Source organism: Thalassophryne amazonica, chromosome 4 (genome assembly GCF_902500255.1).
Source record: "Thalassophryne amazonica chromosome 4, fThaAma1.1, whole genome shotgun sequence".
NCBI lineage: Eukaryota > Metazoa > Chordata > Actinopteri > Batrachoidiformes > Batrachoididae > Thalassophryne > Thalassophryne amazonica.
In genome coordinates this window covers 85577346-85604545 of record NC_047106.1, presented here as the reverse complement: position 1 = coordinate 85604545, position 27200 = coordinate 85577346, and the positions used below count along the sequence as shown (strand labels likewise).

The window sequence follows — 27200 nt, the reverse complement described above, 5'->3', positions numbered from 1 at the left end:
TTGTTAAACTAAACACGGATGGCGAGACCTTTGAATTACTGGAGTCCCAAGGAATTGATCAGCCTTGTTCAGCCCAACTGGCAGAAATCAAAGCCTTAACTATGGCTTGCCGGATAGCTAAAGATCAACGTGTTAATATCTACACAGACTCAGCCTACGCTTATGGCGTATGTCATGTACATGCAAACATTTGGAAACAAAGGGGATTCCTGAGAGCAGATGGCACCCCTGTCACTCATGGAGAAGCGATTTCCCAACTGTTACAAGCTCTCCAATTACCGTCTGAGGTAGTCATCATTAAATGTGCAGGTCATCAAAAGAATAATAACATCATAGCTCAAGGTAACAACCTAGCAGATGACGCAGCTCGCAAAGGAGCACAAGGAGAAAATATGTTTCCCCTGCTAACCATCCAAGATTGTGCCCCACTGGTTTCACTTGACGCACTGATAGTGGCTCAAAGTAGGGCCAGTGGAGAAGAAAAACGAATGTGGGTTAAACGAGGCGCTATTGAGACACGCAGTCAGGGGCCAGCGGACAAGCTGTGGCGCAGTAGTCATGGACATTTTGTGTTACCCACCAATTTATTACGACATGCAATCATTTGGGCCCACGGACCCGATCATTGTTCGCAAGTCCAAATTATGAACAAACTAAAAGCTGTCTGGTGGTCACCATATATGGCAGCAACAGTGGACCGTTTGTTGAATGAGTGTGAGGTATGTGCACAGTACAATGTCCGGAAATCATTCACAGCCCCTTTAGCCCACATTCCGGTCCCTGATGGGCCATTCAGACATCTTATGATGGATTTCATAGACATGGGAGCTGAAAATCGAGTTAAACGAATGAGATATGTTTTGGTAGTGATATGCAGATTCAGCCGATGGATTGAGGCAGTAGCCTCTGCAAATCAAGACCATAAAACGGTAGCCAAATTCTTGTGCCGAGATGTCTTTCCAAGATTTGGCATTCCAGATACTATCTCATCTGACAACGGTAGGGCTTTTGTAGCCAAGGTTACACAAGAAACATTCAAACAATTGGGTATCAAACAGAAGTTTGGGTGTGTTTATCACCCTCAATCAAATGGGGCAGTGGAACGGGCTAATGGCATTTTAAAGAACAAACTAGCAAAAATCATAGCAGACAGCAATGGCAAACTAACCTGGCTGGATGCGTTGCCGCTTGCTTTATTGTCAATGCGCTCACAAACTAACCGACTAACCCATTTGACACCATTTGAAGCTCTTACAGGTCGGCCGATGCCTATTCCATACCTGAGAGGACCCTACGAAGGACCATCGCTGGAGCAGCTACAAGACGAATGGCATAATTATCTGAGACAGTTAACCCAAATACACAAAACTATCTTTTTGCAGGTCAAAGGTGCTACAGAAGACAGAGAAGCAGAGATTCCACTCGAAAATCAGAGCATCCAGCCTGGTGATCTGGTTTACGTCAAAGTGTTCAAAAAGAAGTGGGACAGGCCCCGCCGAGAAGGTCCTTTCAAAGTTATTCTTGCCTCACGTACAGCAGTCAAAGTAGACGGTAAGGACACTTGGTTTCATTTAAACCACTGCTGTAGGGTTGGTGGCCCAGCGCCCCTGCGGCCTCGGCAAGCTCGTCTTGGCAGGGCCGCCGGGCCAAGGGGGGAAGCAAGGGAAGCCAGAGACCCTACAGCAGCACCGAGGGACGGCCACGCCTCCCTGCAGCCAGAAGAAGCACAGAGGGAAGGCCACGCCTCCCTGCAGCCAGAGAGGGAAGGCCACGCCTCCCTGCAGCCAGGCGAACACTGGCCAAGGCGCTCACAGAGACTGATTGAACAAAGACGACGCACAGCTTCAGAGAGTAGTGGATCCCTGCCAGATAGAGCAGCGACAGACTCAGATGCAGACTCAGAAACAACTGGAGACGCAGGCCAACAGACAGACAGAAATACAGACCGACAGATAGACAGGCCACAGGAGACATCAGACTCGGACAGCAACTCAGTAGATTTACCGACAGAAGAACCGCAGGAAGTACAACCCAGACAAAGCACAGATACACCACACATCCCTAGTGACAGCTCATCTAGTGACGGCTCACTTAGTAGCACATCTAGTAGCACATCTCAACAGTCATCAGAGCAATGATTAAGGAATTATTCAAGGGATTGACAATACTACTGGTGGTCAGTATGGGAGAAAATAGACATCCAAAACATACAACGGACTGTGCCGTGGCCATGGCCGCAATAGCAGCTAAACAAGGCATTCTAAACACAGGAAAAACATATAATTTGGTATACATTAAATCAAAAGCCTACAAGAACATAGGAATACAGGGAAAGCTGGGGGATTACATATTAGGCGAAGCCATTAGCATCAAATGTGAAGAGGAGGGAACACTCAACATAGAGGTAATTTGTGATAAAAGAGGATGCAGGGAAACCAAGCAAGACGTAACTGTTACAGTACATGAAGCCACAAAATGGGTAAAAATCAAACCAAGGAAAAAGAGGACAATTAGAAGCCTAGAAACAAGCAGTCACTTAGGGAGATGGGATCCCAGTACAGACCTAGCCCGCACACAAGGGTTGAAGACCAATTTATTTTACCAATGGTTGAAATTTTCGGCTAGGCAGATCAGTGAAAAGCCTTGCATAGCCTGTCACCGGAAAGGTGTGATACCTCAGGCTAAACCCCTACCTGATATCAACAACTGTTATAGGAGTCCCCAACATAACTCAGACCAAGCAGAATGCTATACACAATGTGTTATGAAAATGGCAGTAGGTGATGAAAAATATGCTGCCGACAGTAAACTTTGTCCAGTGCCCCTAAGTACAGAAGGAACCGTTCCACCTATGATTAAAATAGAGAAAGGGATGATACACCCATTCTGTATAGCTAAAGGCTTAGTAGCACAATACATAAGCGATTGGCAGGTAGGGACGACCCAGCCAAAACACCACATACAGTGTATGCAAAAGCAGCAAGAATACAAACCGGCCAAAACAGCATGGAACATTACCGTCTGTCACACCCTGCCAGCAGCAGGCATACAGTGTGAACAAATAGTACCGGCCACAGGGGGGTCTGTAATTGGACTGAATCTCACCCATGCTTCATGGGTATCTACTCCAAATTTAGCTAAGGGAACGGTACCCTTAGCTGACATCTTTTGGATATGCGGACAAAGAAGGAAACTCCTGTCATCGCTGTCCCCTAATTGGAAGGGCCTTTGTGCTCCTGTGATGCTCACAGGAGCTATAACAGTAATTGAAATGCCAAATTCAATACAACCCATGCCACAGAAACTTCGTAAGAAAAGAGGAATAATGACGTTTAAAACAGACTACAACATCACAGTAAGAAACGGGATACCAGAAGGGATACCCCGACAGTTAGAAGCCATAGACAGTAGCAGAGTTAAAGCAGATGAAGATGCGGATAAATGGGGATGGGCATTGGCTCTGTTCGGGGTTACTCCAAAAATCCGTTCTAGGTTCCAGGAGGTGCAGTGGATTAATTACTTGTGGTATAATCAGCAAAGATACCTGAACTGGACATTGGCAGCAGTAGGAGCCTTAACCGAACAACTGCACGCCACCTCGCTAATGACAATGCAAAATAGATTAGCTATCGAGATGATGATGGCTGATGAACAAGGAGTTTGTATTATGATCAAAGCCACCGAATGTTGCACAGCTATTCCCATGCGTACAGGGGAAGACGGAAATTTGACAGAGCTCTTAATCACACTTGAAGAGATGCAACAGGAACTATTAAGTAACTCCATAGGAGGGAGAAATGAAACTGACGATTCTGGATACATTGTAGGGAATGGAATGAATATTGGCCCACTGTTTTCACTGTTTGGGACTCTAAGGAGAGGGTGGATATCATGGAAAGACTGGTTATACCAGATAGGTGTAATCTTGGCACTAACAGGGGTGGCGGTCTTGCTGGTAATATGTTGTGGTATTCCCTTAATAAAATTTCTGGTCAATAAATTGATTTCATCCACAGTAGGACAGCTCCCACTGCTAGCCATCCGAGCCCTAGAAGAAAGCACAAACGAAACAGACAGAGAACCAGAATATATGGAAATGGATGAAATACCAATTATCCTCCCCGACAGCCCCCAGCTCCCTAATATTGTGGCGTACACCCCAGATAGGGAGGACTGGGATGGACCGTGCTTGGTGATATTGTAGACGAGGAAGAAGACATGCACGCACATTTACATTCACACACATGCACCCACAAAAATGAGGGATAGGATAGACAATATCTGAAAGAATGACATGGAGCTGTAATAATGAACGTATATGTATATTACTAGGACACAGGAGTATGGCTGAGAGACCAGACTCCCCTGATCAGGGACCTATGCCTGATCTGCCTCTATCAAGTCTGATTGGACTCTCAGAACTGTTTGGAGAAGAGGATATACAGGAGGGATGGTCGAGACATGATTGGTCGCCACAGCCGCCTTCCATCCAGCAGCTAAACCAGTTGGCAACAGAAGGATCTTCATCGTTCCAGCACATGGCGATGACGGCTTCACAGAATCTGCCTGCAGCAAGAGTCGGCCCGAGGACTCCACCATCACCTGAAGGACCCTTTGGACTCAGGAACACACCCCTTCCGCAGATGCCATGGAGACAGTCACATGTGCCAGTGGCAACGATACCCTTCAGGGGAGGCAGCCAAGGTCGGCCATATGCAGCAACTGCCCGAGTGCATCCTAGACCCAATTCACTGCTAGGACCTGTCCCCAGCTTTCCACCCCCAAGGCAGGAGAGATATTCTGATCAGCCCAGTACCTCTGGAGGAGGATCAGCAGGGGTAGACCTTAGCCGAACTCACCCACCAGGACAGAGGGGAGCTTTGTACAAGCTGCTAAATGCCCAGAGTGTCCCACCCACTTGCCTGTGCGACATCAACAATACTCCCCCCACACACGAAATGCCTTCCCCCTTGTACTTCCTGTCCCCTGGACTGCACAACCTTAATCTGGTCATGGTCACCCCACAGGACATGGCAATCTTGGTTCGAGAGCTTCGTCTTCCACAAGAGTCTGTTCCAAAAACCTTGGAGCAGCTCCTGCCCCTCACAAATCACATTCCCCATGAGCTATTTGAGGAAATCATGCCACAACTAAGTCAGACAGCTGCATACCTGTTCAGGATACACCGTGACAATGCCAACATCTCTTGTGCTCAGGAGGGCCTCCATACTCAACTGTGTGGTCTTCAGTCTAGTATGGACATGCTAGCCAGCATGATGGAGCATATGGAAAGGGAGCAGCTAGGACTGGCCACCACCACCCTGAATGTGGGCAAGAATTCTCTGGGGGCCCTGTACAACCTGGCCAAGCAGCACAAGGAGCTGGAAAGATCCATCAGAGAACTGCACGACTGTCTGAAAGCCAGAATTCCTGATACTTCCCCCACTACCCCTGAAAGGCCAACCTCCCCATGTTCCCCAACGTCTCCCAAAACTTCAGATGCTGAGTAAATGCTGAGGAGCGCGGACTGACGTAATGGCACTGAACACGGACTATGATCTTGGTTCTTGAGTTTGAATTGCGGACTGGTTTCAGAAATCTGAGTGTACATAAAAACAAAGAAGGATATATGTTAATAACGAAGGTTGGGTAAATGTCTGTCCTTACCATCATCTGCGTAACACAGATAAAGCTAAATGCATACACATAGATATCACATTGCAAAGTTATAAAAAGGGGACCCTTACACGGCGTGTTTGTAGATTTAGTAGTAAAGATGCACCATAGGGACCCCTTTTTCTTAAATTATAGCATGCCTCAAGAGACATGCATCGCCTAAATTTGGCGTCTGGCCAAAAAGGGCATTAGAAAACAAGCTGAAAAAAGAAGAAAAACAAAGTGGAAAATGTTGAGAAATGGCCTATAATGAAAACCATTATATGATTGACTAAGGCAAATGACTTAAGGACGGACATGAAGGGAAACCATTTATTGTGTTTTATCATTTAATTAGTCATAGCTGCGCTAACCTTAGAATAGTTTCTTGATTGGTCGACTAAATAGTGGTAACGTAGGTGTTATTTGATGCATTTAAGTAATACATGTGTGACTCTTTAACAAAATAATATGTAGAACCAAGTATAATGGGTTGGAGCCTCTGGTCGAGTGAGACAATAGATGCCAGAAGATGATTGGTTGCACTGATGTCAATGTAAAGCCTTTACTTTGCCATGATTACGAAGTTGCTGTAACTTGTTTTATGTGGCCATTTTAAGTGCCTTGAATTACACTAAAACTCAATGTTTGAATGTCACCTTGCGTTGATATAATCCAGCTAATTGATCACCTTGTGCCTTTGTATGTAGGTTCACCTGCACTTACACTTAAATATATTTACTGTGTGAAGAATCACTTATAGTCATATCCGCACCAGAGTTATCAGTAAGTCGAGTGATGTGTTTTTCTTTTTTATTGCAATGCACAAATGAGGATGTCTTGTCAGTAAACAACCCAAGAGTATAGTTGATGTAATGGGACTCTTTCGAGTCCCAGAGGAGGGACTGTAGAAGAATTTTTAGGTCCATATTTGAACTGTGATGAACTATCAAGTGTCCTGATCCGAACTGTATGTCCTCTGGTTGAACTAGCAGGTGTTCAACCCAAAAAAAAGGGCTCTATTAGTCATTCAGTCTGTCAGGGGCTTTCCAAGGCCTTTTAGGTGCTTTCCCGCAGGCCACGTGCAGGGGCCTCAGGCCAGCTGCACGTGTGACTGAGGCCACGTGCGGGGGGGGCCTCAGGCCAGCTGCACCTGTGGCTGAAGGTCTTTTAAAAAAATCAGTTGTAAATCCTTCATGTTTTAATGGGAGCGTTTGTCACATTGAAATAATGGCCTAACACCTGCTTAGGGTTCACTAGAGGACGCTTCCAATAGAAAACCATGTCTTAGGAATGAAATAAATAAAAAAGTTGAAGGAGGAGCGATGCCCGCGGGTCTCCAATAAATAGATGAGCGCGGTTGTCATATTCAGTCTCTCTAGAGGACTCAGTTTGTCTAAGCTTTGTGTCGAAGGCTTAAATAAACTTAAAAACTCTGTGCATTTTATCTTGCTTAAGGCTGAATTATTCTAAAGTGTTGTGTCATTTTCTAGCATATCACTTGCAATTAGTTTGTGTTATCTAAAAGACGACATCCTGAGAAGACTAAAGACGAGCCGCGACAGTCCCCTTCGCCTGGTCGGATCGGTGCGAAGCCGCGTTCCAGGAGTTGAAACGCCGGTTCTCGACTGCACCACTTCTGGTGCAGCCTGATCCTGATCGCCAGTACATAGTAGAAGTGGACGCCTCTGACTCAGGGATAGGAGCCGTGCTGTCCCAGAGCGTGGAGGCTGATAAAGTTCTCCATCCTTGTGCCTTTTATTCCCGCAGGTTGACCCCAGCTGAATGGAACTATGATGTCGGCAATCGGGAACTTCTTGCGGTGAAGGAGGCTCTTGAAGAGTGGAGACACCTGCTGGAGGGGGCATCGTTGCCTTTCACGGTTTTCACGGACCATCGGAACCTGGAGTACATCCGGACTGCCAAGCGGCTGAACCCCAGGCAAGCCCGCTGGTCTCTGTTCTTCGGGCGCTTTGACTTCCAGATCACGTATCGCCCCGGGACCAAGAACCAAAAATCAGATGCATTGTCCCGGATGCACGAAGAAGAAGCCAAAGCAGGGCTGTCGAACCCCACCGAGACCATCATCCCCGAGTCCACTGTCATGGCCACCCTCACCTGGGACGTGGAGAAGACCGTCCGGGAGGCCCTGACAAGGAGCCCGGACCCGGGGACTGGCCCCAAGAACAGACTGTACGTCCCACCAGAAGCAAGAGCTGCCCTATTGGACTTCTGTCATGGGTCCAAGCTCTCCTGTCATCCCGGAGTGCGTAGGACCGTGGCAGTGGTCCAGCAGCGCTTCTGGTGGGCGTCCCTGGAAACCGACGTCCGGGACTACGTCCAGGCCTGTACCATCTGCGCCAGGGGCAAGGCAGACCATCGGAGGACGACGGGACTCCTCCAACCCCTGCCAGTGCCTCATCGCCCCTGGTCTCACATCGGCCTGGATTTCATCACGGGCCTCCCGCCGTCCCAGGGCAACACCGTGATTCTCACGATAGTGGACCGGTTCTCCAAGGCGGCCCACTTCATGGCCCTCCCGAAGCTCCCGACGGCCCAGGAGACGGCAGACCTCCTGGTCCACCACGTCATGCGGCTGCATGGGATACCATCGGACATCGTTTCAGATCGTGGTCCCCAGTTCTCTTCACAGGTGTGGAAGAGTTTCTGCAAGGAGCTGGGGGCCACTGTGAGTCTCTTGTCCGGGTACCACCCCCAGACAAACGGCCAGGCAGAGCGGGCCAACCAGGAGTTGGAGCAGGCCCTTCGATGTGTCACCTCCGCGCATCCGGCAGCCTGGAGTCACCATCTGGCCTGGATCGAGTATGCCCACAACAGCCAAGTTTCGTCTGCTACCGGCCTCTCCCCTTTTGAGGCATGTTTGGGGTACCAGCCCCCATTGTTCCCGCTGGTGGAGGGAGAGGTCGGTGTGCCCTCGGTCCAGGCCCACCTCAGGAGGTGCCGCCGGGTGTGGCGGGCCGCCCGCTCTGCCCTGTTAAAGGCCCGGACGAGGGCCAAGGCCCATGCGGACTACCAGCGTTCCCTGGCCCCCACATACCAGCCCGGGCAGGAGGTGTGGCTCTCGACCAAGGACATCCCTTTGTGTGTCGACTCCCCAAAGTTGAAAGACAGATTCATTGGACCCTTTAAGATCCTCAAGATCATCAACCCGGCCGCAGTGAAGCTTCAACTCCCGGCTTCACCGCGGATTCACCCTGTCTTTCATGTTTCCCGTCTCAAGCCACACCACACCTCGCCCCTCTGTACTCCGGGACCTACGCCGCCTCCTGCCCGGCTCATTGATGGGGAGCCTGCCTGGACAGTCCGCAGGCTCCTGGACGTCCGTCGTAAGCGCCGGGGTTTCCAATATCTGGTGGACTGGGAGGGGTATGGACCTGAAGAACGCTCCTGGGTGAAGAGGAGCTTCATCCTGGACCCGGCCCTCCTGGCCGATTTCTATGCAAGACATCCGGACAAGCCTGCACTCATCATAAGCTTAGGATACAGTGCCCCCCCAAAAGTATTGGAACACTTGGCATTTCACATATATTATGTTAGAAAGATTAAAAAGAAAACAAGATTATAAAATCAAACCTTGTGTTGTGTGGGCCGCTGAAGAGGAGGTACTGCTGGCCCACCACCACCAGAGGGCGCCCTGCTTGGAGTGCGGGCTCCAAGCACGAGAGGGCGCCAGACCTAGAAGAAGTGACAGCTGTCATTCATCCCCTGCACCAGCTGTCACTCGTTCATCATCATCACCACCATAAAAGCCGGACTGCAACTCCACCTCCTCTCCGAGAAATCGACTACCAGTACCAAGGTAATTTCTCTGCTGACTAACACTGTCTGTGTAATAACTTGAACTTCTATTGCAGCCGTTTTCCTGGAGTGTTGCCTTATCTGGAGGATTGGCGTTTGGTGTGACAGCGACGGCTTCGCCTCACACCCCATCTCAGATAAGTGGTTGACCAGGAGCTGCACGAGTGTGTGTGATTTGGAGGTGGAGGTGCTCCCTCCTAACTGTGTTTGGACTGTGAATTACTGAGTGTGCGGACTCACACTCACACATCATATCGCTGCTTTCTGCCAGCAGTACCAGGGTCGACAGCCGAAGACAGAGGCCACCTGGGGACTCGGGACTTGGCGGCTCCAGTGTTCTTCAGACCGTTGGTGGTGGAGGCCGTGTGGGACGCGGCTTCTCTCTCGTCAGGGGTCTTCTATCTTCGAGCCTGCCCACACGTCACCTGGTGTTTATTGACTATAAAGATTACGGCACGTTTCGTTGTGTATTATCACAACATTAAATTGTTACCTTTTGGCTTACTCATTGTCCGTTCATTTGCGCCCCCTGTTGTGGGTCCGTGCTACGACACCTTCCCAACACCTTGACTGTGCCTTGTGAGAGTATCACATGTTCGTCTACCGTCGGCCATGTGATAGAATCACTATGATGACTGGTCCAAGATGGTGGCAGCATTTCTTGCGCCTCAGCAACCAATGCGGCGTCTACTCCTTTTTATAATGTCTATGTTCATCTACCATCAGTTTGTGGCTTTTTACGACAACGGTTTGTGGCTTTCTTTCTAAATATAGTGCAGCTTACAAAGAGACAAATGTACTGCGAAGGAATTTACACGGACTTGTCTGAATTTGAACAAGCCAAGCAGTATTAAGCTTATAGATTCTCCCTGGTTGTCCATTCGGCTGCTCCCGTTTTTTTGTGTTCGGGGTCGCCACAGTGGATACAATAAGAGCTGCATTGATATTAGTACTTGGATGGGAGACCTCTTTGAAATGCCAGTGGCTGTGTGTGTTTCTCCAGGTAACACTGGAATTGCATCAGGAAGGGCATCCGGTGTAAAACTTGTGGCAAATATCAATGCGGATCTGGTTGTATCCACTGTGGCGACCCCGAACACAAAACGGGAGCAGCCGAATGAACAACAACAACAGTTTTGAAAAAAATAAATAAATGTTGTGGAAGACAAAAAAGTGATTCTTGGTTTGTTTATTTATTTTGCTATTAAAATTGGCTATCACTCCTCAAAATAAAATAACTTCAAGGCCACGGCCTCTGAATTGTTCTATAATTTATGTCAGTAGCATGGCCCAAGCAGAGGGTCACCCCCTTGAGTCTGGTCTGCTTGAGGTTTCTTCCTCAGAGGGAGTTTTTCCTTACCACTACTGCTCTGGGGGTTAGTAAGGTTCGACCTTACTTGTGTGAAGTGCCTTGAGGCAACTTTGTTCTGATCTGGTGCTATATAAATGAAAATAAATTGAAAAAAATTGAAATTCTCAAAGTCTGGAGACTAATTAGCCACAGCGCAGCAAAAGACGTAAGTAGGCTGACTGAGTCTGAGTCAGGTTTGCCATTCAATGTGGGAACAGCGTGGAGGCATCACACATTCGTGTTTGAACGCGGAGGATTGTAGATATCAATCAATCAATCAATCAATTTTTTTTATATAGCGCCAAATCACAACAAACACAAGGCAGTCTTCTGCTGGGACTGGTTGGGGCTGAGGGAGAGAACCAGGAAAAAGACATGCTGTGGAGGGGAGTAGAGATCGATCACTAATGATTAAATGCAGAGTGGTGCATACAGAGCAAAAAGAGAAAGAAACAGTGCATCATGGGAACCCCCCAGCAGTCTACGTCTATAGCAGCATAACTAAGGGATGGTTCAGGGTCACCTGATCCAGCCCTAACTATAAGCTTTAGCAAAAAGGAAAGTTTTAAGCCTAATCTTAAAAGTAGAGAGGGTGTCTGTCTCCCTGATCTGAATTGGGAGCTGGTTCCACAGGAGAGGAGCCTGAAAGCTGAAGGCTCTGCCTCCCATTCTACTCTTACAAACCCTAGGAACTACAAGTAAGCCTGCAGTCTGAGAGCGAAGCGCTCTATTGGGGTGATATGGTACTACGAGGTCCCTAAGATAAGATGGGACCTGATTATTCAAAACCTTATAAGTAAGAAGAAGAATTTTAAATTCTATTCTAGAATTAACAGGAAGCCAATGAAGAGAGGCCAATATGGGTGAGATATGCTCTCTACTTCTAGTCCCCGTCAGTACTCTAGCTGCAGCATTTTGAATTAACTGAAGGCTTTTTAGGGAACTTTTAGGACAACCTGATAATAATGAATTACAATAGTCCAGCCTAGAGGAAATAAATGCATGAATTAGTTTTTCAGCATCACTCTGAGACAAGACCTTTCTGATTTTAGAGATATTGCGTAAATGCAAAAAAGCAGTCCTACATATTTGTTTAATATGCGCTTTGAATGACATATCCTGATCAAAAATGACTCCAAGATTTCTCACAGTATTACTAGAGGTCAGGGTAATGCCATCCACAGTAAGGATCTGGTTAGACACCATGTTTCTAAGATTTGTGGGGCCAAGTACAATAACTTCAGTTTTATCTGAGTTTAAAAGCAGGAAATTAGAGGTCATCCATGTCTTTATGTCTGTAAGACAATCCTGCAGTTTAGCTAATTGGTGTGTGTCCTCTGGCTTCATGGATAGATAAAGCTGGGTATCATCTGCGTAACAATGAAAATTTAAGCAATACCGTCTAATAATACTGCCTACGGGAAGCATGTATAAAGTGAATAAAATTGGTCCTAGCACAAGAACCTTGTGGAACTCCATAATTAACTTTAGTCTGTGAAGAAGATTCCCCATTTACATGAACAAATTGTAATCTATTAGACAAATATGATTCAAACCACCGCAGCGCAGTGCCTTTAATACCTATGGCATGCTCTAATCTCTGTAATAAAATTTTATGGTCAACAGTATCAAAAGCAGCACTGAGGTCTAACAGAACAAGCACAGAGATGAGTCCACTGTCCGAGGCCATAAGAAGATCATTTGTAACCTTCACTAATGCTGTTTCTGTACTATGATGAATTCTAAAACCTGACTGAAACTCTTCAAATAGACCATTCCTCTGCAGATGATCAGTTAGCTGTTTTACAACTACCCTTTCAAGAATTTTTGAGAGAAAAGGAAGGTTGGAGATTGGCCTATAATTAGCTAAGATAGCTGGGTCAAGTGATGGCTTTTTAAGTAATGGTTTAATTACTGCCACCTTAAAAGCCTGTGGTACATAGCCAACTAACAAAGATAGATTGATCATATTTAAGATCGAAGCATTAAATAATGGTAGGGCTTCCTTGAGCAGCCTGGTAGGAATGGGGTCTAATAAACATGTTGATGGTTTGGATGAAGTAACTAATGAAAATAACTCAGACAGAACAATCGGAGAGAAAGAGTCTAACCAAATACAGGCATCACTGAAAGCAGCCAAAGATAACGATACGTCTTTGGGATGGTTATGAGTAATTTTTTCTCTAATAGTTAAAATTTTGTTAGCAAAGAAAAGTCATGAAGTCATTACTAGTTAAAGTTAATGGAATACTCAGCTCAATAGAGCTCTGACTCTTTGTCAGCCTGGCTACAGTGCTGAAAAGAAACCTGGGGTTGTTCTTATTTTCTTCAATTAGTGATGAGTAGAAAGATGTCCTAGCTTTACGGAGGGCTTTTTTATAGAGCAACAGACTCTTTTTCCAGGCTAAGTGAAGATCTTCTAAATTAGTGAGACGCCATTTCCTCTCCAACTTACGGGTTATCTGCTTTAAGCTACGAGTTTGTGAGTTATACCACGGAGTCAGGCACTTCTGATTTAAAGCTCTCTTTTTTAGAGGAGCTACAGCATCCAAAGTTGTCTTCAATGAGGATGTAAAACTATTGACGAGATACTCTATCTCACTTACAGAGTTTAGGTAGCTACTCTGCACTGTGTTGGTATATGGCATTAGAGAACATAAAGAAGGAATCATATCCTTAAACCTAGTTACAGCGCTTTCTGAAAGACTTCTAGTGTAATGAAACTTATTCCCCACTGCTGGGTAGTCCATCAGAGTAAATGTAAATGTTATTAAGAAATGATCAGACAGAAGGGAGTTTTCAGGGAATACTGTTAAGTCTTCTATTTCCATACCATAAGTCAGAACATCTGTGTGCTGAAAGGATATCCCTCCGTTCAGCACTTTGGGTTTTGTGGCTTTGCAGCTGCAGGCTGCAGTGGAGGTGGGGAGACCCGCTGCCACTCGGTGAGAACAGAGACTAGATCAATACATGCTTTCACTTTTGAATCTCCAAACACCAGAAAAGTCTTGAGTGATGCCAGGAAAAGTTGCTAGATTTGTCGCTAGTCACTTTTGAGAAAATAAGTCGTCAAGAGGGTTTGGAAAGTTGCCAGATTTAGCAAGAAAGTCACCAAGCTGACTATTACCTGCCTGAATGACCTTCAGGCAGGTAATAGTCAGCAAATGAGGTTACATCAATTTTATAGCTAAAAATATCTCTGAATCTGTGTGCATTTTTCAGAAGCTATATGGCTAATTTTATTTTTATCAGCTACATCAGGACTCTCACAAGTTAAAGAATTGGAAGTAATGATTCATAATGTGGTATATAATTTTTAAAAGATAGCGTTGATTGAAGGCAGCACAGTGGCTTAGTGGTTAGCACTGTTGCCTTACAGCATGAAGGTCACCTCTGGCCTTTCTGTCTGGAGTTTACATGTTCTTCCTGTGTTTCTGTAGGTTCCCTCCAGGTGCTCCAGCATGGGTTCCCTCCAGCCAAAGACATGCAGGTTAAGTGAATTGGAGACTTTAAAAACTTGTCTGTAGGTGTGCGTGCGCGCGTGAATGTGTTTGTCTATATGTGACTCTGTGACAGAGTGGCGTCCTGTCCAGGGTGTACCCTGCCTCACGCCCCATGACTGCTTGGATAGGTTCCAGCCCCCCGTGACTCTTAATTGGTGTAAGTGGTTGAAGATGAGTGAGTGCTGATTGGAGTGTGATATGCCCTTTAATGCCTAAGAGAGTACAACTGTAGGATCAGTTATAACCAATTAATCCACTGGATGTTTATGTGCAGAAAGCCGCAAGTAAACATGATAAGTACAATAACACACTGATTTCTTGAGACAGACACAAAGGGATTCTGTGAATTTGAAGGGAGGCTGCAGTACCTACCTGATTTATCAGTTGCTTCAACATCAATGTATACACCATCCATCATTGCTCTTTTCAGAACCTAAAAGAGAAAACATCTAAAAAATACAGTTCATCCAGAAAGCATCACAGTATTTTTGGTCACTTCCCTGACTAAGGCCCTTCTCCCCAATAGCTCAGTTTAGACAGGCGGTCAGTTCTAGGAAGAGTCCTGGTGGATCCAAACTTCTTACATGGAGGTCACTGTGCTCATTGGAACCTTCAAAGCAGCAGAAATGTTTCTGTTCCTTTCCCCAGATTTGTGCCTTGAGACAATCCTGTCTCGCAGGTTTAGAAACAATCTGACTTCATATTTGGTTTGTGCTGAAACATGCACGGTCAAGTGTGGGACCTCAGTGTGTGCCTTTCCAGTTCATGTCCAATCAACTGAATTAACCCCAGGTGGACTCCAATTAAGGTGTAGAAACATCTCAAGAAAGGATCAGTGGAAACAGGATGCACCTGAGCTCAATGTCGAGCTTCATGGCAAAGGCTGTGAATAATTATGTACATGTGATTTCTTAATTGTTTTATTTTTAATAAATTTGCATGAATCTAAAAAAAAAAAAAAAAAAACACAACTTTTTCCACATTGTCATTATGGGGTAGAGTGTGTAAAACGTTGAGGAAACAAAAAATGAATTTCATCCATTTTGGAATAAAGCTGAATCGTAAAAAAAAAAAGTGAAGTGCTGTGAATACTTTCTGGATGCACAGTATGTTGTTTCTGTCATGCAAATTTGCACAAAGAGGGTGGTAAGTTAAAGTAAAGAAAAACTGCCAAAACACTTCCACAGGTCTATTCACTTGGGTTGAGATCTGTTGAATGTATTTTATACGAGGTCTGTCCATAAAGTATAGGTCTTTTTTATTTTTTTCAAAAACTATATGGATTTCATTCATATGTTTTTACGTCAGACATGCTTGAACCCTCGTGCGCATGCGTGAGTTTTTCCACGCCTGTCGGTGACGTCATTCGCCTGTGAGCACTCCTTGTGGGAGGAGTCGTCCAGCCCCTCGTCGGAATTCCTTTGTCTGAGAAGTTGCTGAGAGACTGGCGCGTTGTTTGATCAAAATTTTTTCTAAACCTGTGAGACACATCGAAGTGGACATGGTTCGAAAAATTAAGCTGGTTTTCAGTGAAAATTTTAACGGCTGATGAGAGATTTTGAGGTGACACTGTCGCGGCGTCATCAGCCTGTTTCAAGCTGAAAACCTCCACATTTCAGGTTCTATTGATCCAGGACGTCGTGAGAGAACAGAGAAGTTTCAGAAGAAGTCAGTTTCAGCATTTTATCCGGATATTCCACTGTTAAAGGAGATTTTTTTAATGAAAGACGTGCGGACGGGTCCGCGCGTCAGCTCGCAGCTGCCGCGACGCCACAGGAAAAACACCTCTGTTGGAAGCCTTAAGGACAAGTTGGAACATGTCCAGCTGTTAAACAATTTCTCATATACTCACTCCACTGAAAGCCATCAAAAGCCGCCTGGATTTTACAAATGGTTATCAACACGGAGGTGTTTTTCCTGTGCCGCCGCTCCGCGCCGGCTGCGTCCCGACGCGCGGACCCGTCCGCACGTCTTTCATTAAAAAAATCTCCTTTAACAGTTGAATATCCGGATAAAATGCTGAAACCGACTTCTTCTGAAACTTCTCTGTTCTCTCACGACGTCCTGGATCAATAGAGCCTGAAATGTGGAGGTTTTCAGCTTAAAACAGGCTGATGACGCCGCCTGAGAGCGCAGCGCGACGTCTCGCACCGTGGGAAGTCCTTAAAGCGACAGTGTCACCTCAAAATCTCTCATCAGCCGTTAAAATTTTCACTGAAAACCAGCTTAATTTTTCGAACCGTGTCCACTTCGATGTGTCTCACAGGTTTAGAAAAAATTTTGATCAAACAAAGCGCCAGTCTCTCAGCAACTTCTCAGACAAAGGAATTCCGACGAGGGGCTGGACGACTCCTCCCACAAGGAGTGCTCACAGGCGAATGACATCACCGACAGGCGTGGAAAAACTCACGCATGCGCACGAGGGTTCATGCATGTCTGACGTAAAAACATATGAATGAAATCCATATAGTTTTTGAAAAAAATAAAAAGGACCTATACTTTATGGACAGCCCTCGTATGTGCCACACAGCATAAGTGGATGTTAACTACTTAACTACACTATGCAGTGCACCTACAGTATATGAGGGAGCATTTGTACTAGTTGTGGTTTCTCCACTTGTTTATTCAGGTTGTTTTTTTAATTTGTCATCTATCTGTATTTAGAACAATAAATTCCACAGTGTACCCACAGAAAGAAGCGGCTGTTGATTGGTTGCTGTGTTGTCTTTGAAGCTGTATCAGTCACGACAATAAACAATACTGATCTCATATGTTTAACCCTCAAGGGTCCACGGATGCACCATCACATCCAATTCAGCTTTACATCATATTTCTGTTAACAGATCAGCAACGGAACTGACAACTTCCTGAAAGAACAAATTCATAACTTGAGTTTACATGCTCCCTCAAGATAATCCTTCACTCACAGCCAAGCCTATAGGCTTTAGAACATCACATGGGCAATGCTTGCCTGCTGTTTGCTTTCAGCAGAGTGACATGCTGTGTGTACGACTTTGCAGCTCTGTCTCACATTGTCACTGTCAGAACATGAGAAGAAATGCAATGTCATATTGGGGTGCTAAATCCGAATCTGAGCCCAGATTTCTTCTATCACATCACATTCTTTTGCAATCTGCATGTTCCATATTGATAGATTATGCAAAAGTTGCTCATTCACTCACAAGTTTGATGCCACTAATCACGCACAAAAGCAGCTTCAAAAGCATACTTTTGAAACCAGGGTCATGAAATGTGAAAAAGAGTCGTAATATCGCTTATGGTGCAGAAGAGGTGTGCGAGACTGCAGCTTTCGCTTCCATGCTTGATACGAGAAATATTTTTTCATATCTCAAAAACATGATGTGATTGGCAAAAACTAACACCATATTCGGATTCAGCGCCCCCAAATGACACAAAAGCCTTTGAAAAACTTCATGCAAGAAAAAAGTGTTGACCAGTGTAATTACTCCACCCAGGTGAGGACGGGTACCTCTACTAGTTATTATAATTATTAAATGTTAGATGCAGCTGTGCAGTGCATGTCGCATACAAGCGATACAATCACATCTCTTGGTGAGCAAATTGATGATTAAAGGATTATTACCCGAGCACCAGGTCTGTGCGGGAAAATATCAGACTGAGGTCCGTTCAAAAAAGACAGAGGTCTGATAGTTTCCCGTACAGCTCGAGCAAGCTAGGTTAATAGTTCATTTATTATATGGCTGTTCGGAGCTGTGTTTTCACCTTTTTGGTTTTCATTTTGCATGTCCACTTCAAGCTTGTTTGCTGTTAATTCCTCCAATTCAAACTCATCAGTGTAATGAAATGCACTCGGAGAATGGTCCTCTTCATTGCTCATCATTTCTTTGTTTTTTGTTTTGTTTTATTTCGCACAGTGAAAACTGTAAACAAAGTCACAAATCTGATATGCAATCTGGACCGATTGTCATGGTAACGGTCTGATATGGGAAAATATCAGACTGGAAATCAGCCAATCAAAGTACATGTACTGTCATAGCCCTATAATAATATGGCTTCTAAACTTTCAGTCACTTTGAATTCTCTGTTTTATGGATGGACGAGCAAAAAGACACACACATTTCAAATAATGCAAACAAAAATTAAGACACTAACCTCCAGGACTCGGATGTAGCCATTTTCAGCACTGAGATGGAGACAGGACTTTCCTGAGTTGTTCCTCTCACTAACACTAGCACCCAAACTGATCAGATCTTGCACTATCAGGTGGTGGTTGTTCTTTGCTGCATGCAGCAGAGCAGTCTGAAAACAGAGCAATTACTGTTAATTAATGTGTCCACATGATGCTACTCTATATAATGCACTGGAATTTCCACTTGGCTATTGGCTATGGTATGCTGCATCCTCAACTATGGGAGCATATTTATCTTGTTAGAAACTTAACCTCAGTTCCTATATACACTCAACAAAAATATAAACGCAACACTTTTGGTTTTGCTCCCATTTTGTATGAGATGAACTCAAAGATCTAAAACTTTTTCCACATACACAATATCACCATTTCCCTCAAATATTGTTCACAAACCAGTCTAAATCTGTGATAGTGAGCACTTCTCCTTTGCTGAGATAATCCATCCCACCTCACAGGTGTGCCATATCAAGATGCTGATTAGACACCATGATTAGTGCACAGGTGTGCCTTAGACTGTCCACAATAAAAGGCCACTCTGAAAGGTGCAGTTTTGTTTTATTGGGGGGGGGATACCAGTCAGTATCTGGTGTGACCACCATTTGCCTCATGCAGTGCAACACATCTCCTTCGCATAGAGTTGATCAGGTTGTGAATTGTGGCCTGTGGAATGTTGGTCCACTCCTCTTCAATGGCTGTGCGAAGTTGCTGGATATTGGCAGGAACTGGTACACGCTGTCATATACGCCGGTCCAGAGCATCCCAAACATGCTCAATGGGTGACATGTCCGGTGAGTATACCGGCCATGCAAGAACTGGGACATTTTCAGCTTCCAAGAATTGTGTACAGATCCTTCAACATGGGGCCGTGCATTATCCTGCTGCAACATGAGGTGATGTTCTTGGATGTATGGCACAACAATGGGCCTCAGGATCTCGTCACGGTATCTCTGTGCATTCAAAATGCACCTGTGTTCTTCGTCCATAACAGATGCCTGCCCATACCATAACCCCACCGCCACCATGGGCCACTCGATCCACAACGACATCAGAAAACCGCTCATCCACACGACGCCACACACGCTGTCTGCCATCTGCCCTGGACAGTGTGAACTGGGATTCATCCGTGAAGAGAACACCTCTCCAACGTGCCAAACGCCAGCGAATGTGAGCATTTGCCCACTCAAGTCAGTTACGACGACGAACTGGAGTCAGGTCGAGACCCCGATCAATCAATCAATCAATCAATTTTTTTTTATATAGCGCCAAATCACAACAAACAGTTGCCCCAAGGCGCTTTATATTGTAAGGCAAGGCCATACAATAATGATGTAAAACCCCAACGGTCAAAACGACCCCCTGTGAGCAAGCACTTGGCTACAGTGGGAAGGAAAAACTCCCTTTTAACAGGAAGAAACCTCCAGCAGAACCAGGCTCAGGGAGGGGCAGTCTTCTGCTGGGACTGGTTGGGGCTGAGGGAGAGAACCAGGAAAAAGACATGCTGTGGAGGGGAGCAGAGATCGATCACTAATGATTAAATGCAGAGTGGTGCATACAGAGCAAAAAGAGAAAGAAACAGTGCATCATGGGAACCCCCCAGCAGTCTACGTCTATAGCAGCATAACTAAGGGATGGTTCAGGGTCACCTGATCCAGCCCTAACTATAAGCTTTAGCAAAAAGGAAAGTTTTAAGCCTAATCTTAAAAGTAGAGAGGGTGTCTGTCTCCCTGATCTGAATTGGGAGCTGGTTCCACAGGAGAGGAGCCTGAAAGCTGAAGGCTCTGCCTCCCATTCGACTCTTACAAACCCTAGGAACTACAAGTAAGCCTGCAGTCTGAGAGCGAAGCGCTCTATTGGGGTGATATGGTACTACGAGGTCCCTAAGATAAGATGGGACCTGATTATTCAAAACCTTATAAGTAAGAAGAAGAATTTTAAATTCTATTCTAGAATTAACAGGAAGCCAATGAAGAGAGGCCAATATGGGTGAGATATGCTCTCTCCTTCTAGTCCCCGTCAGCACTCTAGCTGCAGCATTTTGAATTAACTGAAGGCTTTTTAGGGAACTTTTAGGACAACCTGATAATAATGAATTACAATAGTCCAGCCTAGAGGAAATAAATGCATGAATTAGTTTTTCAGCATCACTCTGAGACAAGACCTTTCTGATTTTAGAGATATTGCGTAAATGCAAAAAAGCAGTCCTACATATTTGTTTAATATGCGCTTTGAATGACATATCCTGATCAAAAATGACTCCAAGATTTCTCACAGTATTACTAGAGGTCAGGGTAATGCCATCCAGAGTAAGGATCTGGTTAGACACCTTGTTTCTAAGATTTGTGGGGCCAAGTACAATAACTTCAGTTTTATCTGAGTTTAAAAGCAGGAAATTAGAGGTCATCCATGTCTTTATGTCTGTAAGACAATCCTGCAGTTTAGCTAATTGGTGTGTGTCGTCTGGCTTCATGGATAGATAAAGCTGGGTATCATCTGCGTAACAATGAAAATTTAAGCAATACCGTCTAATAATACTGCCTAAGGGAAGCATATATAAAGTGAATAAAATTGGTCCTAGCACAGAACCTTGTGGAACTCCATAATTAACTTTAGTCTGTGAAGAAGATTCCCCATTTACATGAACAAATTGTAATCTATTAGACAAATATGATTCAAACCACCGCAGCGCAGTGCCTTTAATACCTATGGCATGCTCTAATCTCTGTAATAAAATTTTATGGTCAACAGTATCAAAAGCAGCACTGAGGTCTAACAGAACAAGCACAGAGATGAGTCCACTGTCCGAGGCCATAAGAAGATCATTTGTAACCTTCACTAATGCTGTTTCTGTACTATGATGAATTCTAAAACCTGACTGAAACTCTTCAAATAGACCATTCCTCTGCAGATGATCAGTTAGCTGTTTTACAACTACCCTTTCAAGAATTTTTGAGAGAAAAGGAAGGTTGGAGATTGGCCTATAATTAGCTAAGATAGCTGGGTCAAGTGATGGCTTTTTAAGTAATGGTTTAATTACTGCCACCTTAAAAGCCTGTGGTACATAGCCAACTAACAAAGATAGATTGATCATATTTAAGATCGAAGCATTAAATAATGGTAGGGCTTCCTTGAGCAGCCTGGTAGGAATGGGGTCTAATAAACATGTTGATGGTTTGGATGAAGTAACTAATGAAAATAACTCAGACAGAACAATCGGAGAGAAAGAGTCTAACCAAATACCGGCATCACTGAAAGCAGCCAAAGATAACGATACGTCTTTGGGATGGTTATGAGTAATTTTTTCTCTAATAGTTAAAATTTTGTTAGCAAAGAAAGTCATGAACTCATTACTAGTTAAAGTTAATGGAATACTCAGCTCAATAGAGCTCTGACTCTTGTCAGCCTGGCTACAGTGCTGAAAAGAAACCTGGGGTTGTTCTTATTTTCTTCAATTAGTGATGAGTAGAAAGATGTCCTAGCTTTACGGAGGGCTTTTTTATAGAGCAACAGACTCTTTTTCCAGGCTAAGTGAAGATCTTCTAAATTAGTGAGACGCCATTTCCTCTCCAACTTACGGGTTATCTGCTTTAAGCTACGAGTTTGAGAGTTATACCATGGAGTCAGACACTTCTGATTTAAAGCTCTCTTTTTCAGAGGAGCTACAGCATCCAAAGCTGTCTTCAATGAGGATGTAAAACTATTGACGAGATACTCTATCTCCCTTACAGAGTTTAGGTAGCTATTCTGCACTGTGTTGTTATATGGCATTAGAGAACATAAAGAAGGAATCATATCCTTAAACCTAGTTACAGCGCTTTCTGAAAGACTTCTAGTGTAATGAAACTTATTCCCTACTGCTGGGTAGTCCATCAGAGTAAATGTAAATGTTATTAAAAAATGATCAGACAGAAGGGAGTTTTCAGGGAATACTGTTAAGTCTTCTATTTCCATACCATAAGTCAGAACAATATCTAAGATATGATTAAAGTGGTGGGTGGACTCATTTACTTTTTGAGCAAAGCCAACAGAGTCTAATAATAGATTAAATGCAGTGTTGAGGCTGTCATTCTCAGCATCTGTGTGGATGTTAAAATCGCCCACTATAATTATCTTATCTGAGCTAAGCACTAAGTCAGACAAAAGGTCTGAAAATTCACAGAGAAACTCACAGTAACGACCAGGTGGACGATAGATAATAACAAATAAAACTGGTTTTTGGGACTTCCAATTTGGATGGACAAGACTAAGAGACAAGCTTTCAAATGAATTAAAGCTCTGTCTGGGTTTTTGATTAATTAATAAGCTGGAATGGAAGATTGCTGCTAATCCACCGCCCCGGCCCGTGCTACGAGCATTCTGACAGTGTGACTCGGGGGTGTTGACTCATTTAAACTAACATATTCATCCTGCTGTATCCAAGTTTCTGTTAGGCAGAATAAATCAATATGTTGATCAATTATTATATCATTTACCAACAGGGACTTAGAAGAGAGAGACCTAATGTTTAATAGACCACATTTAACTGTTTTAGTCTGTGGTGCAGTTGAAGGTGCTATATTATTTTTTCTTTTTGAATTTTTATGCTTAAATAGATTTTTGCTGGTTATTGGTAGTCTGGGAGCAGGCACCGTCTCTACGGGGATGGGGTAATGAGGGGATGGCAGGGGGAGTGAAGCTGCAGAGAGGTGTGTAAGACTACAACTCTGCTTCCTGGTCCCAACCCTGGATAGTCACGGTTTGGAGGATTTAAGAAAATTAGCCAGATTTCTAGAAATGAGAGCTGCTCCATCCAAAGTGGGATGGATGCCGTCTCTCCTAACAAGACCAGGTTTTCCCCAGAAGCTTTGCCAATTATCTATGAAGCCCACCTCATTTTTTGGACTACCACTCAGACAGCCAGCAATTCAAGGAGAACATGCGGCTAAACATGTCACTCCCGGTCTGATTGGGGAGGGGCCCAGAGAAAACTACAGAGTCCGACATTGTTTTTGCAAAGTTACACACCGATTTAATGTTAATTTTAGTGACCTCCGATTGGCGTAACCGGGTGTCATTACTGCCGACGTGAATTACAATCTTACCAAATTTACGCTTAGCCTTAACCAGCAGTTTCAAATTTCCTTCAATGTCGCCTGCTCTGGCCCCCGGAAGACAATTGACTATGGTTGCTGGTGTCGCTAACTTCACATTTCTCAAAACAGAGTCGCCAATAACCAGAGTTTGATCCTCGGCGGGTGTGTCGTCGAGTGGGGAAAAACGGTTAGAGATGTGAACGGGTTGGCGGTGTACACGGGGCTTCTGTTTAGGGCTACGCTTCCTCCTCACAGTCACCCAGTCAGCCTGCTTTCCCGGCTGCTCGGGATCTGCCAGGGGGGAACTAACGGCGGCTAAGCTACCTTGGTCCGCACCGACTACAGGGGCCTGGCTAGCTGTAGAATTTTCCACGGTGCGGAGCCGAGTCTCCAATTCGCCCAGCCTGGCCTCCAAAGCTACGAATAAGCTACACTTATTACAAGTACCATTACTGCTAAAGGAGGCCGAGGAATAACTAAACATTTCACACCCAGAGCAGAAAAGTGCGGGAGAGACAGGAGAAGCCGCCATGCTAAATCGGCTAAGAGCTAGTAGCTACGCTAAGCTAGCGGATTCCTAAAAACACGCAAAGTGAATAATGTGTAAATAATTTAGAGGTGATTCAGCAGAAGGAGTGCTTTAGTTAAGGCACGTAAAGATTACACTGGGAAACAAATCGTAATCTAGATAACTAGATCAATCTAACTGCGCAGATTAAACAGCTAACAGATACAGAAAAACACCGCTGTGCTCCGGAACAGGAAGTGATACAATACCGCAGTGAGAGCCAACCACCAGTAGAGGCAAGCAAGCAAGTGCAAGTCTCCGATGAGGACGACGAGCATGCAGATGAGCTTCCCTGAGACGGTTTCTGACAGTTTGTGCAGAAATTCTTTGGTTATGCAAACCGATTGTTTCAGCAGCTGTCCGAGTGGCTGGTCTCAGACGATCTTGGAGGTGAACATGCTGGATGTGGAGGTCCTGGGCTGGTGTGGTTACACGTGGTCTGCGGTTGTGAGGCTGGTTGGATGTACTGCCAAATTCTCTGAAACGCCTTTGGAGACGGCTTATGGTAGAGAAATGAACATTCAATACACGAGCAACAGCTCTGGTTGACATTCCTGCTGTCAGCATGCCAATTGCACTCTCTCTCAAATCTTGCGACATCTGTGGCATTGTGCTGCACCTTTCAGAGTGGCCTTTTATTGTGGGCAGTCTAAGGCACAACTGTGCACTAATCATGGTGTCTAATCAGCATCTTGATATGGCACACCTGTGAGGTGGGATGGATTATCTCAGCAAAGGAGAAGTGCTCACTATCACAGATTTAGACTGGTTTGTGAACAATATTTGAGGGAAATAGTGATATTGTGTATGTGGAAAAAGTTTTAGATCTCTGAGTTCATCTCATACAAAATGGGAGCAAAACCAAAAGTGTTGCGTTTATATTTTTGTTGAGTATATTTTCCTGTATTTATGTTGCCACATTATATAGTGTAAAGAGAGTAAATGAATGTGAATGACTGAATTTAAAATGAGTTTTTCATTTACTTGCTTAATCATTTCTTTATTTTGCATGGAGAAATGAGTCTGGCTATGGAAAAAGTGGTTTGAATTTTTGGGATGATGCCAAGTGGCGAAGAGATTTTTTTTTTTTTTAATGTATGCATTAAAATTATTACTTTCCACTGAGAAAGAAAACTAGATTTTAAGACGTTGGCCCCATTCTACTGGAAAAAAATAAATCCTTGTTATTATCCCACAAGGCAATTAGTGGGGTGCTGTTGTCAGAGATCAGGTGCTAAGGTAAGGATTAGTAATTGCCTTGGGGTGATTTTGTTGTGACTAGGCGTGAAATAAACTAAATTAAATTGAATCAGGTGGATGTGGATCTGGAGTCAGATTTCTGAATTTTTAAACATGTCTGCTATTTCAACTAACATGCTTAAATAAATGGATTTCAAAAGGGGAGACATTCATTCTAATGCTATTAAATAATTTCAACATAATTCATTGTGATCTTGTGATCATTTAGAATTACAAACATCAATGAAAGTACTACATTTTTAACATTAACTGAACAGAAAATGGTATGCTCAAAGTCAACAAATTACAACATAGCACACACACTTAAAATTTGACAGCTATGAGGTTTTTCAATTTGGCAAATATTAAAATAAAGGATAATTAATAGTTTTTAATCAAATGCCCTTAAATGTCTTGTACTGTACCATTCCTTCAGAGTCTTTGATGTTCAGGCTGTTTAGTGTAGACATCCTTTCTGCAATGGCGTACCCCAATGCCCTCATCCCAAGACACACTACTTTATGCAGAATTCTGTAACAAAATCCCAAAACAATGTTATTTCCAAAATGAAATATGAAGTGTGAATCTGTTCTCAACATATTAAGGTGAAAATCTTATATTAAAGTCTATGCATAGCTGTGTACCCTTAAAAAAATTCAGTCTGTAACATTAGGGCGTGTCAAATTATGGTCAAATTTCTAAAATTTCTGAAATTGAAAAGGCCTTAGCAATAAAATAGTGCTTTTTTGCGTGCTGAATGTGAATATGGCCTTCAAAATTAAATTAGATCATGTTTAGCTACCGGCATTCATAGAAATAACCATTTTTCACAAAAACTTGGCGTGATGCTATCATACGTGATAAGTTATGAGGATGCAAACTCATGTGCATATACACAATTATAAGATGTATTTTAGGTCTATGAATAATAAAAATTATATGTATATTCAAAGCTTTCCTACCAATATTTAGAACAGTAAAATTTACCCAAAAACGTGGGTGAAAGTAGTGCGATACACTGATACAACTATAGAACACAGATTACCTATTCTAGGTAGAATTTGTTTGTCAGAAAAACTTAAGAGTACTTGGTTGGTTGGTTGGCTTCTTAATTGGTGTAGTGGTGCTCAGAGGCCTGTTTGTGTGATAATCCTAGATCGATAATACAAGAAAGTGCTATTTCGATCATACTATGACCAAGTTCTCAACTATCTGCTGATTACACGTCATTGATACATAAAATTGGATGTGCCTTATACTCAGTGTCTATGCTGGAGCAAGCTAAATCTTTGAGTCCAAGCATGGACTCAAAGGTGCTAACTTGAAGACACAAGAAGATTATTGGAGTTAATTATAGGAGTCTACATACCCAGCTGGTTTAACACCAAGATCAACTCCAGCTGTAACGACCCAACCATCTGCTGTACCAGCTATGCCAGCTCAGAAGTCAGAGGAAGCAGGTGATGGACCTTGTCATGCCCACTGTGAGGAGGTTAGTCTGGTATGCCCACAGTAAGGCTGTGCTCCAGACCATACTCTGCAGCTCTGACCAGTCAGGCAGTCAACAAGATCCTGGAGATCAGAGGTAGAGGTGACCAGTGGAGCCAGCTTGGGGACAACAGTGTGAGCCCAGTCATCAACTCAGCTGCATCTACTCTGTTTGAGCTCATAAAGTGGGACACAGACACCACGGAGCCTCCTCTGACCTATCAGCTGACATCTGCTGACATCAAGAGGTTTGTGCACCAGCTCATGGAAGTGCCAGCATGGTCATCTCATACCCAGTCTGTGGAGAGGTGCGTCAAGATGACCACAGCATCTGAGA

General features: G+C 44.2%; 1 protein-coding gene across 1 annotated transcript in view; it reads right to left on the bottom strand.

Annotated features, from left to right (window-relative positions):
• zgc:113279 (uncharacterized protein LOC553749 homolog) overlaps window positions 1–27200 on the bottom strand; it is a 111831-nt gene that overhangs the window by 32741 nt on the left and 51890 nt on the right. The window contains exons 6-8 of the mRNA XM_034168197.1: window positions 25801–25906; window positions 18463–18609; window positions 14701–14761 (exon numbers count right to left, since the gene is read on the bottom strand). Coding sequence (XP_034024088.1) covers window positions 14701–14761; window positions 18463–18609; window positions 25801–25906 — 314 coding nt within the window. The remainder of the gene's footprint in view (window positions 1–14700; window positions 14762–18462; window positions 18610–25800; window positions 25907–27200) is intronic.